General features: G+C 22.9%; 1 protein-coding gene across 1 annotated transcript; it reads right to left on the bottom strand.

Annotated features, from left to right (window-relative positions):
* Positions 1-14,802: 14,802 nt before the first annotated feature.
* On the bottom strand, positions 14,803-16,954 carry HO133_004769 (uncharacterized protein; the record flags this gene model as incomplete). The annotated part of the gene is made up of 3 exons (XM_037295683.1): positions 14,803-16,118; positions 16,170-16,690; positions 16,743-16,954. 3 exons carry the CDS (start codon positions 16,952-16,954, stop codon positions 14,803-14,805), a joined length of 2,049 nt encoding a protein of 682 aa, XP_037157684.1.
* Positions 16,955-17,560: the final 606 nt, after the last annotated feature.

Here is a 17,560-nt window from a genome sequence, read left to right as displayed (position 1 = left end):
AGAGAAATAAGTATAAATCTAATTTTAAATAGAAACTTTACTAGCGTCTTATATTACTTATAATTAGATTATTTTAACTTATATAATACTCTAAATAGTAAATAAACTCGATCTCGATCTAATTCGATAAAGTCTTCTAATTATTTTATATAGATCTTATACTTAAATTCTATATATAGAAATACTATTATAATATTAATTAGATTTACTTTTTAATTATAATATATAGCTAGAGTTAAAAAAATCTTTTATATAATTAACTTAATAATATCTAAAAAGATTTTATTATAGTCGATATTTTCTTATTAAAGAAAATTTTTAATAATATATCTAGTCTTATAGCGTAGCATTTCGTTATCTTTCTCTATTTTCTTCTTATAAACTTATTTTCTTTTAAGAATAATATAATATACTAGTCTTAATATTAGCTTTTATATCTTTATCTTCTATATAGCGATTATTTATTAAAATACTTTAAATTTATTAATTACTTCTTTATAAATATAAGATTTAATATTAAATATAAGTAATATAGCTTATATTAACTTAATAAATTTCTTCTTTAAAATATCGAAATTAGTTTATTTATTATTTTAAATAATATTATAATTTTTTAATATATTCTTAATTCGCTATAAGCGTCTTAGTAGATTAGATATAAGAGAATTTAATATATTCGAAATAATACTCTTCTAATTACTTAGTTTAGATAATTTCGAAATATAATTAACCTCGAAATTTTTTAGATTTATAAGCGAATTTTAGATTATATTCTTAAAGTCTTCTTTAAGCGTATTTATTATTATTTTATTATTTATAATTAATAAAGAAGAAGCTTCTAAAAATAATAAAATTCTTTTAATAATAATAATAGTATTTATAACGTTCTTATTCTCTAATATTTTATTTAACTTATTCTTAATATTACTAAAAGACGAGATAAAAATCTAAAAAGATCTCTATAAGATATTACGTCGTCGTATTAAGCGAGATTTATATTTATCTTATAATCGATATTAATTAAATTTCTTATAGTTATATTAAATATATTTAAATCTTTATTTAGCTATTTTTTTTTTATATAATCGTAGACGTAAATTATAATCTTAAATAATTTCAGATAAGCTATATTTAACTTATTTTTAATAAAGATCTAATATAATATTATAGCTATCTTTCTTAATAAGACTATAGATAAATAATTTTTATTTAGAATAACTATTTTAATTATTTTAATCTATGAATTTAATAATAGATCTATAACTATTAACTAAGTATATATCTTCTAAATAAAAATATTATTAATACGCTTATTAATGCTATTCTATTTAGATAAATCGAGTATAATTAACTCTTATTATATATCTTAAAAAACTAGCTAATCTCGAATTTTCTTATTATTATACTTATTATTATTAATAAAATAAATATACTTAAAAGTAATATAAAATTGCGTTTTAACTATAATAATAAAGTTCTATAATAACTTAAGTACTTAGTTCTTAGTTCTTAAGAAGTCTATCTATTAAAATCGAGTTTTTTAATTAATCTTTATAAAGTAATAGTAGTAATCTCCTTTAAAGCGAGGTAATATTAATTCGCTATTAAAGAGATCTATATAAATACTATTAAAAGTATTTTCTATTTTAATTATTAATTTATAGCCTAGAATCTTCTTCTATTTTTCGTAAATATATAGCTTATAAAATTATCTTTTAATATTATCTATAATTTCTATTTTTTCTATTATAATAGATAGTTTAATAACGTTATCGAAGTTTAGATAATTTAATACTTAATGCTATTTAATAGCTATTATTTTATAATAATTAGTCTTCTAAATAATTACGACTATAGCGATTTTCTTCGCTATTATAACTTTAAATAATATAAATCTTAGCTTATAAAGTATATCTATTAATTCTCTCTTAAGAATAGTATTATTATTATTATTATTATAGACTTTTAGATAAGTCTCTTTTTCGATATAAATAAAGTTATTATATTAGAATATATCTAGAGAGAGTAAATTAATAAATAAATCGTCGATATAGTAAATATTTATTAATATTAATAGACATTCTTTATTCTTATTATTTTTATTCTCGATAAGAATCTTTAGTAAGATACTATCTACGATAATAGCTTTTAATATTTTATTATTAGCGATCTTAACTAAAATAAGATTTTTAAGAAATATTAATTTCTTAACGAAATAGGTTTCGAAATATATTATATGAAATAAGACTATATTATTAAAATACTAGTCGTTATTATATAATATTATAATAGTCTTTATATAGATTATCTTTACTATTTTTAATTTTTCGATAAATTTAATAGAGATAGTAGATTTACTAGTTATAAGAACGTAGTTTACTAGCGATTAGCTAGCGAACATAGATTATAAAAGACGTAAGATCGTTATAGAGTTTAATAGTATATTTAATAATAGAACTAATCTCTAAAGAATATTAAAACTTCGAGATATATAAAGTAAATCTATATTCGTTAAGTCTCTAGATATACGAGATATATTATTAAAATTAGACTCTAAAAAAAACTTTAATATAATATATATAATATCGAAGTTTTAATATAAATAGCGTTAAGGTCTATAATAGTATTAGATTTAATAATTACTTTTTCTTCTAAATTTTAATTCTTAAATGCTTAAGTAAATAAAACGCTTATTAAAAAACCTTTAAATTCTAATAGAGAAATAAGAGAAAAGAGTTAATTAGTATATATAAAAGAATAAGATAGAGCTAAGCTTAGAAATCTTAAATTTATATATATAATTAATTATAAATTTGAGTTCTATACGCTTTTTAATTAAATCGACTAAATTAACTCGATAGCTTTTTCATATTTTTCTTATTAAAAATTTATATATAGAAGTTTTATACTTTAAAGTATTTAATTTATAATATATATAATTCCTTTATAATTCCTTAAATTATAAAGCTCGCTTTACGCTTTCTAACGCTATAAAAATTATAAAGTTTAGCTTACTATTAGTAAATTAAATAAATATTTAAATATAATAATTATAATAGTTATATTAAACGCGTTCGAGATTAAATAATAATTCCCTCACTTATTTATATAATTATTATTCTTTTATTACTCTATTAATTCTATTAATATAAATATAATTATCTTTAATATCTTTCGTCTAAAGGTTATTTAACGTTTTAAATATATATATTTCTTTTACTCGCCTCTTAGAGCCCCTACTAACGCCTCTAAGTTATCTCTTAATAAATTCGCTATTATTAATAATCGAGATCATAAGTAAGTCTAATAGCTATCTATTACTATTTATAAACGCATTAAAAAATCCTTAAAAAGAGTCTAAACGAATACGTTCTTTTTTATATATTTCTTTTAAGCTAGCGATAAATAAGTTAAATTAATATTTAAATATTATAGTTATATTAAACGCGTTCGAAATTAAATAATAATCCTTTTATCTATTTATATAATTATTCTTCTTTTATTATTCTATTAATTCTATTAATTCTATTAATTCTACTAATTCTACTAATATAAATATATTTATTCTCGATACCCTCGCACTTAATTAAATAAGAGAAAAATCTATAATAGATGAATACGGAGAATATTATAAAAAATGTTATAAAGATAATTATTAGCAGTAGTAATATAATAGGCCTACTCTTTATAATCTTATATTAATTTACTTAGCTAATATAAGAGAAGTTAATATAGTAGACGAATATAGAGAATACTACGGAGAAATTAAGCGGTAATAAGACTTCTAGTATTAAGAATACGGCTTAACTCTCTAAGATCCTATATTATATACTCTCTACGGTTTTATATTAAATTATTACTTAATAAGCGAAGAATATTACTATAATTTAGCTTATTATCTTTACTATATTAAGAAGTAAGAGAAGAAACTATAATAGATAAATACGGAGAATACTATAGAGAATACTACGAAGAATATTACGGAGAATACTATAGAGAATACTACGGAGAAACTAAACGGTAATAAGGCTACTATCGTTAGGAACACGGCTTAGCTCTCTAAGATCCCACGTTATATACTCTCTACGATTTCATATTAAATTATTACTTAGTAAGCGGAGAATACTACTATAACTTAATCTATTATTTCTATTATATTAATATAGTATATCACTATAATAACGTTATAAGAGAAGAATTTACTACGATGATTATAGTTAATTAGATCTCTATAGAAGAAATATTATAAGAGAAGAAATTATAATAGATAAATGCGGAGAATACTACGAAGAATACTATGAAGAATACTACGAAGAATACTACGGAGAATACTATGGAGAAACTAAGCGATAATAAGATTATTATTATTAAGAATACGGCTTAGCTCTTTAAGATTTTATATTATATACTCTTTATAATTTTATATTAAATTATTATTTAATAAGTGAAAAATATTATTATAATTTAATTTATTATTTTTATTATATTAATATAATATATTACTATAATAATATTATAAGAGAAGAATTTATTATAATAATTATAGCTATTTAAATCTTTATAAAAGAAATATCGAATAATATATATTTAAATAAATTAAAATTATTTAATATCTTATTTTAATAACTATTTTATTATTTAAAAGATTTTATTACGATAAAAGATAATATAAGATTTATATTACTAATTAATATATTATCTTTATTTCTTTTTAATATTTTAATACTTCTTATTATAAAAATATAGTCTTTCTCTATTTTTTATAAATAATTATTATAAATTAATTTTTTATATTTAATATACCTTTCTAATTAAGTCTTAGCGCGCCTCTATTTATATATATATATTTATATATAGATTAAAAACGTATAGTAAGTAATTAGAGTTCGATTTAACTTAGAGTTAAAGCTAAAATTCGATTTAACTTAGAAAAATCCAACTTTATAAATTTAATTCATAGGCCTTTACTTATCTATTATAATATTATAAGTAAAGGCCTATAAATTAAATTTATAAAGTTGAATTTTTCTAAGTTAAATCGACTTTTAGCTCTAGCTCTAAGTTAAATCGAACTCTAATCGCTTACTATACGTTTTTAATCTACTTTTATTACTATAAAATTAATTTAATCTATATAATATATAGATATATATATATAAAGAGAGACGCGTTAAGACTTAATTAAAAAGATATATTATATATAAAGAATTAATCTATAGTAATTACTTATAAAAATAGAGAAAAACTATATTCTTATAATAAGAAGTATTAAAATATTAAAAAGAAATAAAGATAATATACTAATTAGTAATATAAATTCTATATTATCTTTTATTATAATAAAATCTTTTAAATAATAAAATAGCTATTAGAGTAAGATATTAAATAATTTTAATTTATTTAAATATATATTATTTAATATTTCTTCTATAAAGATTTAATTAATTATAATTATTATAATAAATTCTTCTCTTATAATATTATTATAATAATATATTATATTAATATAATAAAGATAATAAATTAAATTATAATAATATTTTTCGCTTATTAAATAATAATTTAATATAAAATTATAAAGAGTATATAATATAAAATTTTAAAGAGTTAAGTCGTATTCTTAATAATAATAATTCTATTACCGCTTAATTTCTCCGTAGTATTCTTCGCATCTATCTATTATAGTTTCTTCTCTTACTTCTTAATATAGTAGAGATAATAGATTAAATTATAGTAATATTCTTCGCTTACTAAGTAATAATTTAATATAGAACTATAGAGAGTATATAACGTAAGATCTTAAAGAGCTAAGTCGTATTCTTAACGATAATAATCTTATTACCGCTTAATTTCTTCGTAATATTCTCCGTATTTATCTATTATAATTTCTTCTCTTACTTCTTAATATAATAGAAATAATAGATTAAGTTATAGTAGTATTCTTCGCTTACTAAGTAATAATTTAATATAAAATCGTAGAGAGTATATAACGTGAAATCTTAAAGAGCTAAGTTATATTCTTAACGATAATAATCTTATTACCACTTAATTTCTCCATAATATTCTTCATAGTATTCTTCGCAGTATTCTCCGCATTTACCTATTATAATTTCTTCTCTTACTTTTTCTTTTATAGAGTATTAAACTAAGTAGCTAGTTAAATAGCTAACTAAGTAAATAAATAAGTAATTAATTAACGATCTAATTAAGTAAATTGCTAAATTAATAGAATAGATAGTATTAACTAAGCGACTAGTCGAGTATCGCTAGCTTAAAAGAAGTATATAAAAGAGAATAATAGCTATAAATCCGTTTAAGCTCTTTTTAAGAGCTTTTTAACGCGTTTATAAGTAGTAGTAAATAGCTATTAAACTACGGCCTCGATTATTAGTAATAACGAATTCGCTAATTAAGTATCGCTGGCTTAAAAGGAGTATATAGAGGAAGACGATAGCTATAAATCCGTTTAGGCTCTTTTTAAGAGTCTTTTAACGCGTTTATAAGTAGTAATAGATAGTTATTAAGCTACGGCCTCGATTGTTAATAGTAGCGAATTCGTTAAGAGATAGTCTAAGAGTATTAATAGAGACTCTAAAAGGCGAGTAAAGAGATATATATATCTTAGATATTAAGTAACCTTTAGACGAGGAATATCGAAGACGATTATATTTATATTAGTAGAATTAATAGAATTAATAGAGTAGTAAAAAAATAATAATTATATAAATAGATAAAAGAATTATTATTTAATCTCAAACGCGTTTAATATAACTATAATATTTAAATATTAGTTTAATCTATTAATAGTAGATTAAACTTTATTATTTTTATAGCGTTAGAAAGCGTAAAGCGAGCTTTATAATTTAAGAAATTATAAAATAACTATATATATTATAAGCTAAGTACTTTAAAGTATAAAACTTTTATATATAAATTTTTAATAAGAAAAGCGCGAAAGAGCTATTAGATTAACTTAGTCGATCTAATTAAAAAGCGTATAAAACTCGAATTAATAATTAGCTATATATATAAATTTAAGATTTTCAAGCTTAGCTCTATCTTATTCTATTATATATACTAATTTTAATAATATAATAGAATTAATTATTACGCGCCGTAAGCGTATTATTAATATATTATATAATAATATTAATATTACTTTTAAAAATAATATCGCTTTTATAATATTAATTAATAATAATTTATAGTAAATTAACGCGTTTAATATTAATATTTTTATAGTATTAATTAATAATCTCTATAGCGAATAAAAATTTAATTTAAGAATTTATAATAAAATCTTAAAACTTTAATAAGTAAAAGAAGATAAAAGAGTTTTTTTATAAATAATATTATTTCTATAATATATTACGCTAATAGCGAAGTAATATAATAATAATCTCTATTATAAATATTCGAAAAGAGTAATTAATAGAGTAACGCGTTCGCGATAACGCTTTTAATTATTAATTAATAATAATAATAAAATAATAATAATAGTTAGATAACGCGGCCTTATAAATAATAGCGAAATATTATTATATCGCTAATATTTATATTACTAAGTACTACTTGCTAATATTAACGCTATAATAAAAAATATAAAAACTCTCTTTAAATTATTTATTTTTATTCTTTATAACTTTTAATATCTCTCTTATAAGTATTTACTTTAATATTATAATATTAATATTAATATTAATATAAATATAGTATATCTTATTATATTAGTAATCTATCTCTCTTTACTATAAGTATCTTATTATTATTAATCGTATTAATATATAAACTAATAATTTTATAATACTCTTTTTTAATAATAATAATAACTTTAATAATAATAACTTTAATAATAATAACTTTAATAATAAATATATAATCGCTTTATAGACGCAATTACTAATCTCTAACTATTTCTATTATTATCGCTCTATATATATAACTATTAATAAGTTTTAATATCTAATTTATTATATAAAACTTACTTTTATTAAAATAAATCTCTCTTTTATAATAATTATAAAATTAAAAAATACGATATTAATCGCTATATTAAAATCTCTCTATATCTTTAAATATAAATAAGAAAATTAATATAACGCTATTATCGCTCTAAATAATTTTAGCGAATATCTTATTATTAAATTAAGCTTAATAAAAAGATTACTTAATAATATAAGTTATAGAAATATATAATAGTAATAACTTCGATTATCTTTATTATAATTATAAATTTTTAAAGCTAATTTATAGCGATAAATAAGTATATAACGAAGTTAAAAAAATAAATAAGTTATTAAAAAAGAAGTTTAAGAGCCTCTATTAATATGTAATAAATATCGATAAAAATTAACTTAAAAATTATATTTTAATTATCTTTTTATTAGAGTAATAAATTAATAAATTTAATTTAAGATTTAACGCTAAAATAGTAAAGAATATTTAAATAACGATTTTTTTTTAATAATAACGCTAATATAAAGTCTCTAGATAATTCTTTAATAACTATCTTAAATAAAAATATATCTATATTAATAATATATATTTTAATATAATATATCTTCTCTATAGTAGAGTTTAATAGATAGCTAAATAATATAATTATTTAATTAATTTATATTTTAATAATAGTAAATATAGAGAAATACGTATATAGTATAAATATTATCTAGAAATATATCTAATATAATTAATATTAATATTTTATTTTATTATATTTACTTACTCGCTATTAATTTATATAATTAAATAAACTCTTTAATAATAAGAGACTTATTATTATCTATTACTTAATACTTTTACTTATTATTTATTTATTTATAAATTTAAATTAACTTACTAGTATTAATAAGTTTATTATCTAATAATTATTAATTATACTCTTTATCTTAATTAATTAATTTAATTTTATATTAAATATCTTTTTTATACTTAATCTTATTAATAATTTCTTTAATCTTCTAAAGCTTATTATTATTAATAAGCTTAAAGATCTATATAAAGATATTTATTATATTATTATAATCGCGATTATAATAAGACTTAAATAACGATATATAAAAGATATTATAAATTTTATATATTAAGAATAAAAATAGACGATATATTTACATTTCTATCTTATTTATAATTTAAAATAATCTTATAAATTTATAAAATAACTTCTTATTTAAGCGTTTTTATTTTAAATTCTTAATCGCTAATATTATTAAATCGTCTATTTTATAGCTTTAAAATTAATATATTTTATTATAATACTTAGATTAAGTTGTAATAGCGCTATAAAAGTACTCTATTATCTTATTTTTTAATACTTATAACTTTTTTACTCTATTATTTATAGCGAATATCTTTTTCTTAATAAAGTTATCTTTAATCTTCTAATAAATTTTAAAATAATATCTATATATTAAAAAGAACGATATTATTTTAATAAAGAAATATTAACTATTTATATAAGCGAATTCTATTATTAATAATTATTTTATTTAAATATTTTACTTATTATTAATAAATATATATAAAAAGTATTCTAATATCTAATTTTAATACTTAATCTACTTATCGATTTATAAATAAAAGATAATATTTAGATATCGCTTAATTTTAGAATAAAAGTAAATAATAAATTAAAAGTTATTAATAAATATAGAGTCTCTATTACTAATAATATTATTTAATATATTATAGCGATATACTATTTCGAAATAAAATACTTTTATTAATTAAATAATATCGATTATAGTAGATATAGAAATATATCTTATTATTTTTATAAATCGATTTACTATAACTAGAATAGTATTATAAATAATATTCTTATATTTATTCGCTAATAAGTCGATAATAAAGTCTATAGAAATTTTCTTTTATAGCTTAATAATAATAAAAAATAAATTTAATTTATTATAAAAGCGATATCGCGAAGCTTTAATTCGCTAATAAATATTATATATCTTAATATAATTAATAACTTACTTTAAGCTTTTATCTTAATAATATTTATAAATAAATAGTTTATATATCTTTATAACGTTAAAGTATTTAAATAATAAATTATTATAATATTTATTAATAAGCTTTTTTTTAAGATCTTATTTTTAGAGATATAAAGATAACTATTATATTTTAATAATTTTTTAAAATTTAAAATTTATACTTAACTATATATATAACGCTTAATTACTAATTTATTAATATTAATTTAAAAAAAGCTTATCTAATTATTATAGATTTATAAATCTTAAATTAATATTTTTATTAATCTTTAAAATATATTATAAGTAATCTCTAATATAGTCTTAAACTCTCTTTTAGAAATAATTATTTAGATATTAATAATATTAAATATAAACGCTATTATTATTATAATCTCTTATTTCTTTATAATTATTTATTATTAATTTAAAGTATAAGTTTATTCTATAGTATTAATAGTAGTTTTATATTTAATAACGAAATTTTCTTATAATTAAGATATTATAATAACGAGTTAATAGAATTTAATTTATCTATTTAATAAAAAATCTTAAAGTTATAAATAGCTAACTTTAACGTCTAACGAACTTATTTAAAATTTAATTTTTTCTACTTTATAAAGTCTTTAAGATTATTATAATTTATTAAAATTTTAATATAAAATATATTATCTTTTAAATAGTAATATTATTATTTTATAAACGCTATAATAGCGAGTAGCTCTTAATTATAAGTCTTATAGTTTTACTTTATAAAAATTATTTTTCTAAATTAAAATATTACTAATCGCTAATAATTATTTTTATTTAATTATAAAAATATAATTTTTATATTAAAATTAAAAGCGTTAATTTTAAGATATAGTTTTAAATTTAAATTATAATAATATAGAAATAACGCGATTATAAAAGTATTTTAAAGCTATTAAAATATTAATTTAACGTTATCTATTTACTCTAATAATTTAGATTTTTTATTATTCTTACTCTTTTTAAATAAGTTAATAAATAATATAACTATATTAAAATAATTATAAATAAATTATTAATAGAAATTAATAAAATCTAAAAAGATTTATATATTTTAATAATTTTTTAATTTTAATTACTTTTTAATAATAGCGATATATTTTTAATTTATTATAATATCTTCGATAAATATAATAAACTTTAAAAACTTAATTTATTTAATATAGAATTAATACTTTTTAAGATTAATATATAGTTAAAATTAATATAAACGCTTAAATACTTACTTACTAAATTAATATTATAAATTAGAATATTATTTATATATATTATATATATTATATTTATTAGATTTATAAGAATTCTATTAATATATATTTAAAAAGTTATTAAGATATTAATAAGTTTAAAAGATATAATTAAATATTTAAAGTAATTATAGCGACTATAAAACGCTATTTTCTACTTATTACCTTTTTTAATTTAAATTTAATAATAAATATTCTTAAGATTTAGCTTTATAAAGATTTTAAATTTATATAAATAATTTAAAGTCTTAATAATTAGAGATAGTAAGTATCGATTTTTAATAATTATTATATTTAAACTTCGATAATTAATATAAAGATAAAATCCTTTATTTTTTTTAAAAATAAAAAAAATTAATATTTCGATTAAGAAAATTAAATAATAAATCTAATTTTTCTAAAGAAAGTTCTTTAAATAGCGCTATAATTTTATTAATTTTATTTAAGATAGATTATATAAAAAACTATATAACGACTTTTTATCGCTTTTAATCTTAATAATATAATCCCTTTACTTAAGTATAAATAAGATTTCTACTTTTTTATTAAAAAAAATATTATTAAACTCTAATAACTTCTAAAAAAGCTTTAAATTATATTTATTTTTTAATTCGCTTTACGCTATCGCGATATATATAATCGCGAATATATTTAACTTTTATTTAATAATTTAAATAAATTTAGCTAATTCTTTAATCTATAATTTATTAATATTAATTTTAAATTACTATTACTTTATCGCTAAATTTAATAATACTTATAATTAATTTAATCTAGATATATTTAATATAATATTAAAATCTTTTTAATTAATAGTATAAAAGAGTATATTATACTCTTTACTCTAATTTTAACTATTTATTAATTAATAGTTTAATTAATATATATTATAGTAATATATACTTTAATTATTTAGCGCTTCTAATTACGATAAAATAGCGTTATTAGATTTTAAATCTTATTAAATATAAGAGCGTAGTCTACTAAAGATTAACTAGCGAATATAGATTATAAAAAATATAGAGTCGTTATAGAATTTAATAATATATTTAATAGTAGAACTAATCTCTAAGAAATATTAAAACTTCGAGATATATAAAGTAGATTTATATTCGTTAAGTCTCTAGATATATAAGATATATTATTAAAATTAAACTCTGAAAGAGACTCTAATATAATATATATGATATTAAAGTCTTAACGTAAATAGCGTTAAGGCTTATAACAGCATTAGGCCTAATACTAGTCTTCTTCTTCTTTTTAAATTTCTTAATATAATCTTTATTCTTTTTAATCTACTTAGTAAAGATTTAATTAAGATTAAATAGCTAGTAAATTCTATTATAATAAAAGTTATAGTTATTATACTTAAGTTTAAGAGTAGTTTTATTATTATTATTATTATTACGATTTTTACTATTATCTTTTTAATTCTTATTATTTATAAATATAGCTTTATTATTAAAGTTATTAATACTAGTTAATTTTTAATAATATTTCTTATTAAGAAGTTATTTAACGATATAATTAAAATCTAACTTTAATAGTTTTTCTCTAACGTCTTTATCTTAATTATTTAAAACGATTTTTATAAATAATTTATAAGATAAGAAAAGTCTATAAAGAAAGAATATTATAATCTTTTATATATATTAATAATCTAACTTAGCGAGTTTTATTTTAATCTTTTTAATTATTTTAATATATTTAATAATTTCTTTATAGTTAGCTAAGCTTATATAACTAATAATTCTTTATAATACTTTATAAAAGATATATTTTTTAAGTTTATATATATCTTCGAGTACTTTAATTATTTTATAGATATTATAAATATTTATAATTAGTATATATAAAAGAATAAGATAGAGCTAAACTAGAAAACCTTGAATTTATATATACAGCCAATTATCAATTCGTTAGGTCTACGCTTTTTGATTAGACACCGCGGTTAAACAAATTAGCGTCCGTAATTATTAAAAAAATAGGTATACGTTATTAACACATAGAATAACTTTTTTATTTTCTATTAAGTTTTTGAGATTTTTTTTTTAAATTGTAAACCGGAATATAGGCTTTTAGATAAAAAAAGAGTTTCTAAATTTAGTCTTATAATTATTAAAGCGCAAGGAATTCAAATATCGCTCACCAAAGTTCGCTCACTAAAGTCCGCTCGACAGCCCTGATCAAAAAACAGGTGCACATTATTTGGTTTTAAAATAACTTTTTTGTTTTCTATTAAAATTTTGAAATTTTTCTTTTAAATTATAGAAGGTAATGTGGGCTTTCAGATAAAAAAAGAATCTTAAAATTTAGTCTTATAGTTCTTCAAAGGTAAGGAATTCAAATATCGCTCACCAAAGACCGCTCACCAAATTTACTCGACAGCCCTGATTAAAAAAAACGGTTATGAATTTAATTCATAGGCCTTTACTCGTATAAATATAACTATTTAACTTAAGAGATATATAAATATTATTTTTAATTTATAAGTTAGTAAACTTTTATTTATTATATTCTTTCTCTTCTTTTAGCTAAGTTAGTATTTTAGCGAGAATTAAATATATTTTAATTATTTAATAATAACTATATATTATTTAATATTAATAATCTTAATTAAATACTCTCTTAAGTATAGAGATATTAACTATCGATAAAGATATAGCGAATTTAAAGATCTTCTTAAATTATAACTATTTAGACTTTATCTTTATTTTCTTAATTCGTTAATTATATAATTACTATAACTTCTCTAATATAAATATAATAGACTATTAATCTTTACTATCTTTTTATTCTAATTTACTTATTATAGCTAGAAAGACGTATATTTATATATTTTAGAAATTTAATATAATTAAAATATTAATATATTACTAGTATTAATTAAAAGTTTATAATCTCTTAGCGTAGTATAGTAGTAGTAATAATAGAGAAGCGTATAGATTTAGTGATAGGGCTATTAGCTATTATATAGCTGATGGAGAATAAAGTATTACTATCTATAGCTAGCTATATAAAAGGAATAATAATGAAATATATATAGAAGGATGTAGAAGGGACGCATGCATAGAATTGAAAGGAACTAGACACGCTGACAGTTCCCTTTCCTTATCGGCACCATTATTTCCTATATAGTCTGGGAGTCCACAGCATATGCACGGAGATGGTCTGAGAAGAATGCGTGGTTGAACATTCTGGATGGTGAGTCCTGTACCTGCCGGCCGACAATTCCAAGCACTAGTGGATGATCATGATCTCCAGCACGGATTGCAAGGGGCGAAGCATGGTCAATTGTCCGCAAGGTCTGGCCGAAAAGACACAGACATGACGCCTAATAGCCACCACGCATCTTGCAATATCTCCATGTACGACTGAATATTTGGGGAACAATTTTAGTTGTAATGACACGGTCTCTTAAAAGCACATAAAGTAGAGCCTGCTGGTTGCTCATCCTGACGATCAGATTTGGTGAGGTTTCCGGACTTAATATAAGAACGCAGCACAGCAATGATGCTTCAAATGACAGCGGACTGGCAGTGTTCACTCTAAGCATCAGCTATTACTCTACCAACACCCATATTCCACTGCAAGGCCGTGAAGCCTCCGTTTGGAGGTATGTACTCGTCCAAATCCAAGATGTCCGTGTCTTCGAATAAGTGCTGGACATGATGGGACCTCAGTGGAGATGTTACCAGCAGTTTGATCAGGCACCCATTGGCAGATCCTGGGCCCCCACGGGTCAATTCCATCATGGTTGACAGGACTTCCATGCATTCCTCTCGGCGCTCCTCATCCTCATAATAGGAGATCCCATCGATGACAATGAATAGAATGGAGCCCCTTGGCAGTGCTCCTACCAGCAAGTTGAAGAGACTGCAGAGTTCGAACAGCTGCGGATCATTCTTTGGAAGGGACAGATGGTCGAGCTGCGGTAGGAAGGAACACTCAAGAAGCTGAACGATGAGCTGTACAAGCATATTGCTCAACATACCAGGCGGATGAGCTTCATAGTCTGTCAATCCTGGACCATAGTCATAGCAATTAGTGTGCTGCCCGCAAAACCACCGCACAGCAAATACGGTACGATTTCTTGATGTCTGTGAGGACGTGCTGGGCGGGAGGATGCTGTCTACAAGCTTGGTGCAGAAGTACGAAAGCGGTGACTGCCGGGTTTCCCCCTCACTGGAAAACATTTGCCCATTAACAATGAGCGGAAGCGATACGGTACTCGTCAGCCACTTCTGTATAACCGGCGATGTGATCAATGCTACTGTGCGATCCTGTGAGCCCGAGCTTAGATTTCCAACTATATGCAGAAGAATGGAGGCGTCTTTAGCTGCGGTGTCAGTTTCGCCATCGACCTCGAAGATATTCAAGAGGTCTTTGAGCCGCTGGCGAGATCTCTCTTGGTTTCGAATTGCGCCGGGCGATGGAGAACGGCCTCGAGGGGTCTGATAGCCACCGGTTGAATCTTCGCATTCAAGGTACGTCGGCCTAGGCGGTGCTTCGAATATTTGGGAGGGAGTCGCCTTCAAAGTATTAAGCAATTGATTGAGCAGGTTTGCTTGGCCTTCCAGCAAGCTTTCTTGTGACTGGATTCGCTTTTCTTGCAACTGTAAAACTTCCATCATGTCGTTCTGCTGGAGAACGACCGTCTTGAAACCAAGGTCCTGCTTCCTCGTTGATGTCACCAATAACCTCGTCAAGTCTTTTCCTCCATCGAACTGGCGTTTTTGAATCTGCATAGAGCAGATCTTCGCTTGACTGACAAGCCTCTCCCCGCAGTCTTGCACGCTCTTGATTTTATTCTGAAGCTCTTTCCCACTCCGTTTTTGTTTCAAGAGTGCGGAGCCAAATCGGTCTACAATGTGTCGGTCAGCCTGTCCCTCTCACAGCTTCGGTACACACTTACGTGCAACATGCTTATGATAGGTTTGAACAACATCGTCCAGCGTGCTCAGAATAGCAACATAAAGATCAGCGCTACATTGATGCAGCTGCAGGGAGTCTTGGAAAATGTTGATATACTCCTTGGCCTTGGATAACCTTGACGGAAGGTCCTCAATGAAGTTCCTGACGTCTTCGCGAATCTCAGACATTTGTTGGGCGGCCCCAAGGATCAATGTCAAACCCCCGCAGAGCACAGAAAGATAATGAGACTCTGTTGGCAACAGTTTGAGCCAGGACTGAAAGGTCTCGCTATTGTCTCCGAACCGTCGGAGTTGTTTGTACATAATACCCTTGATACCTCGCGACGTTACGTTCTCGCGTTCTTGAGAAAAGCTCTCTTGCGCATATAAGACGTCGTTCCAAGTGTAGTCTGCGTTTGTGTCCATCTGCATGGATCCACTTTGTTTGGCAACCGTATTGTACTTGTTGACCGTTGCAATAAATTCTCGTTTCTGGATCTCCGCTTGTTTATATATAGTCACCCTTGAGGATTTAGTATCCATTGTCGCGACAATGTTCGTACCATCCTACATACAAGTTGAGTGGGGCATCGTCCGCAAGTAGCGCAAATTTCTCCTTGTCAGTGTCGTAGACGAGGCCATCAATATCGGTATTGAAAGCCGCATGGATTGTACCGTCGAGCCTATTTTGCATCCACCTTCCTGCGTCATTGACAGGATACTCCATGACGTTCACAGGGAGGTCTACTGGGGTTGCGCTGGGAAGAGTGCGGTTCGAGTGTTCCATTGAGATCTCACAGCACAAGGTACTGGTTACAGTTGGAACTCACGAATGCACATAGCGCGGAATACTGATCTTGACCAAGCATAAGTCTTTCGAGATCTCAAATATAACCGGGCACAAGGACTCGCTACACCTCCCACAGCCTTGTCCGACCCCGACCGAATACGAATAGGTGGGGTGGGAACCAATTAAATTTACCAGACATATCTGGCCCCATCGCAATCCGGCAATCGATGACCAAATCGTGCAGGGGGACCACCATCTCAGCAGGCTCAGCGGACTATGCCCTCTCTTTTGGGAATTACCGGAACCACGGCAACTGCAATGGCTTCTATTGATTGGGCATCCTTCAAGCTGTGTTACAGCGCCTATTTCTCAGCCTGATCTTCTATGTGCTCAAGCGTAATGCGAGTCCGTCTTTGTAGCCCCTCCGCGTCTATTCTGGCACTTCCCACAATCCAGATCTCAGCATTCGTTCCTTAAAATTTTCGTTTCATAGCAGCCATCCGCTAGAATAATCCTCAACCAGTTACTCGTGTCGAGATATTTGATGCCCATCTCGTGCAGCATTTTACTTTACCTGCCTTACTGAATTCATGCGCAAGAGTA

The sequence above is a fragment of the Letharia lupina genome, assembly GCF_014066315.1.
Source record: "Letharia lupina isolate WasteWater1 chromosome Unknown contig_2, whole genome shotgun sequence".
NCBI classification, from domain to species: domain Eukaryota; kingdom Fungi; phylum Ascomycota; class Lecanoromycetes; order Lecanorales; family Parmeliaceae; genus Letharia; species Letharia lupina.
Note: the sequence above shows the minus strand (reverse complement) of the source record. Positions and strands in the feature narration are given on the sequence as shown.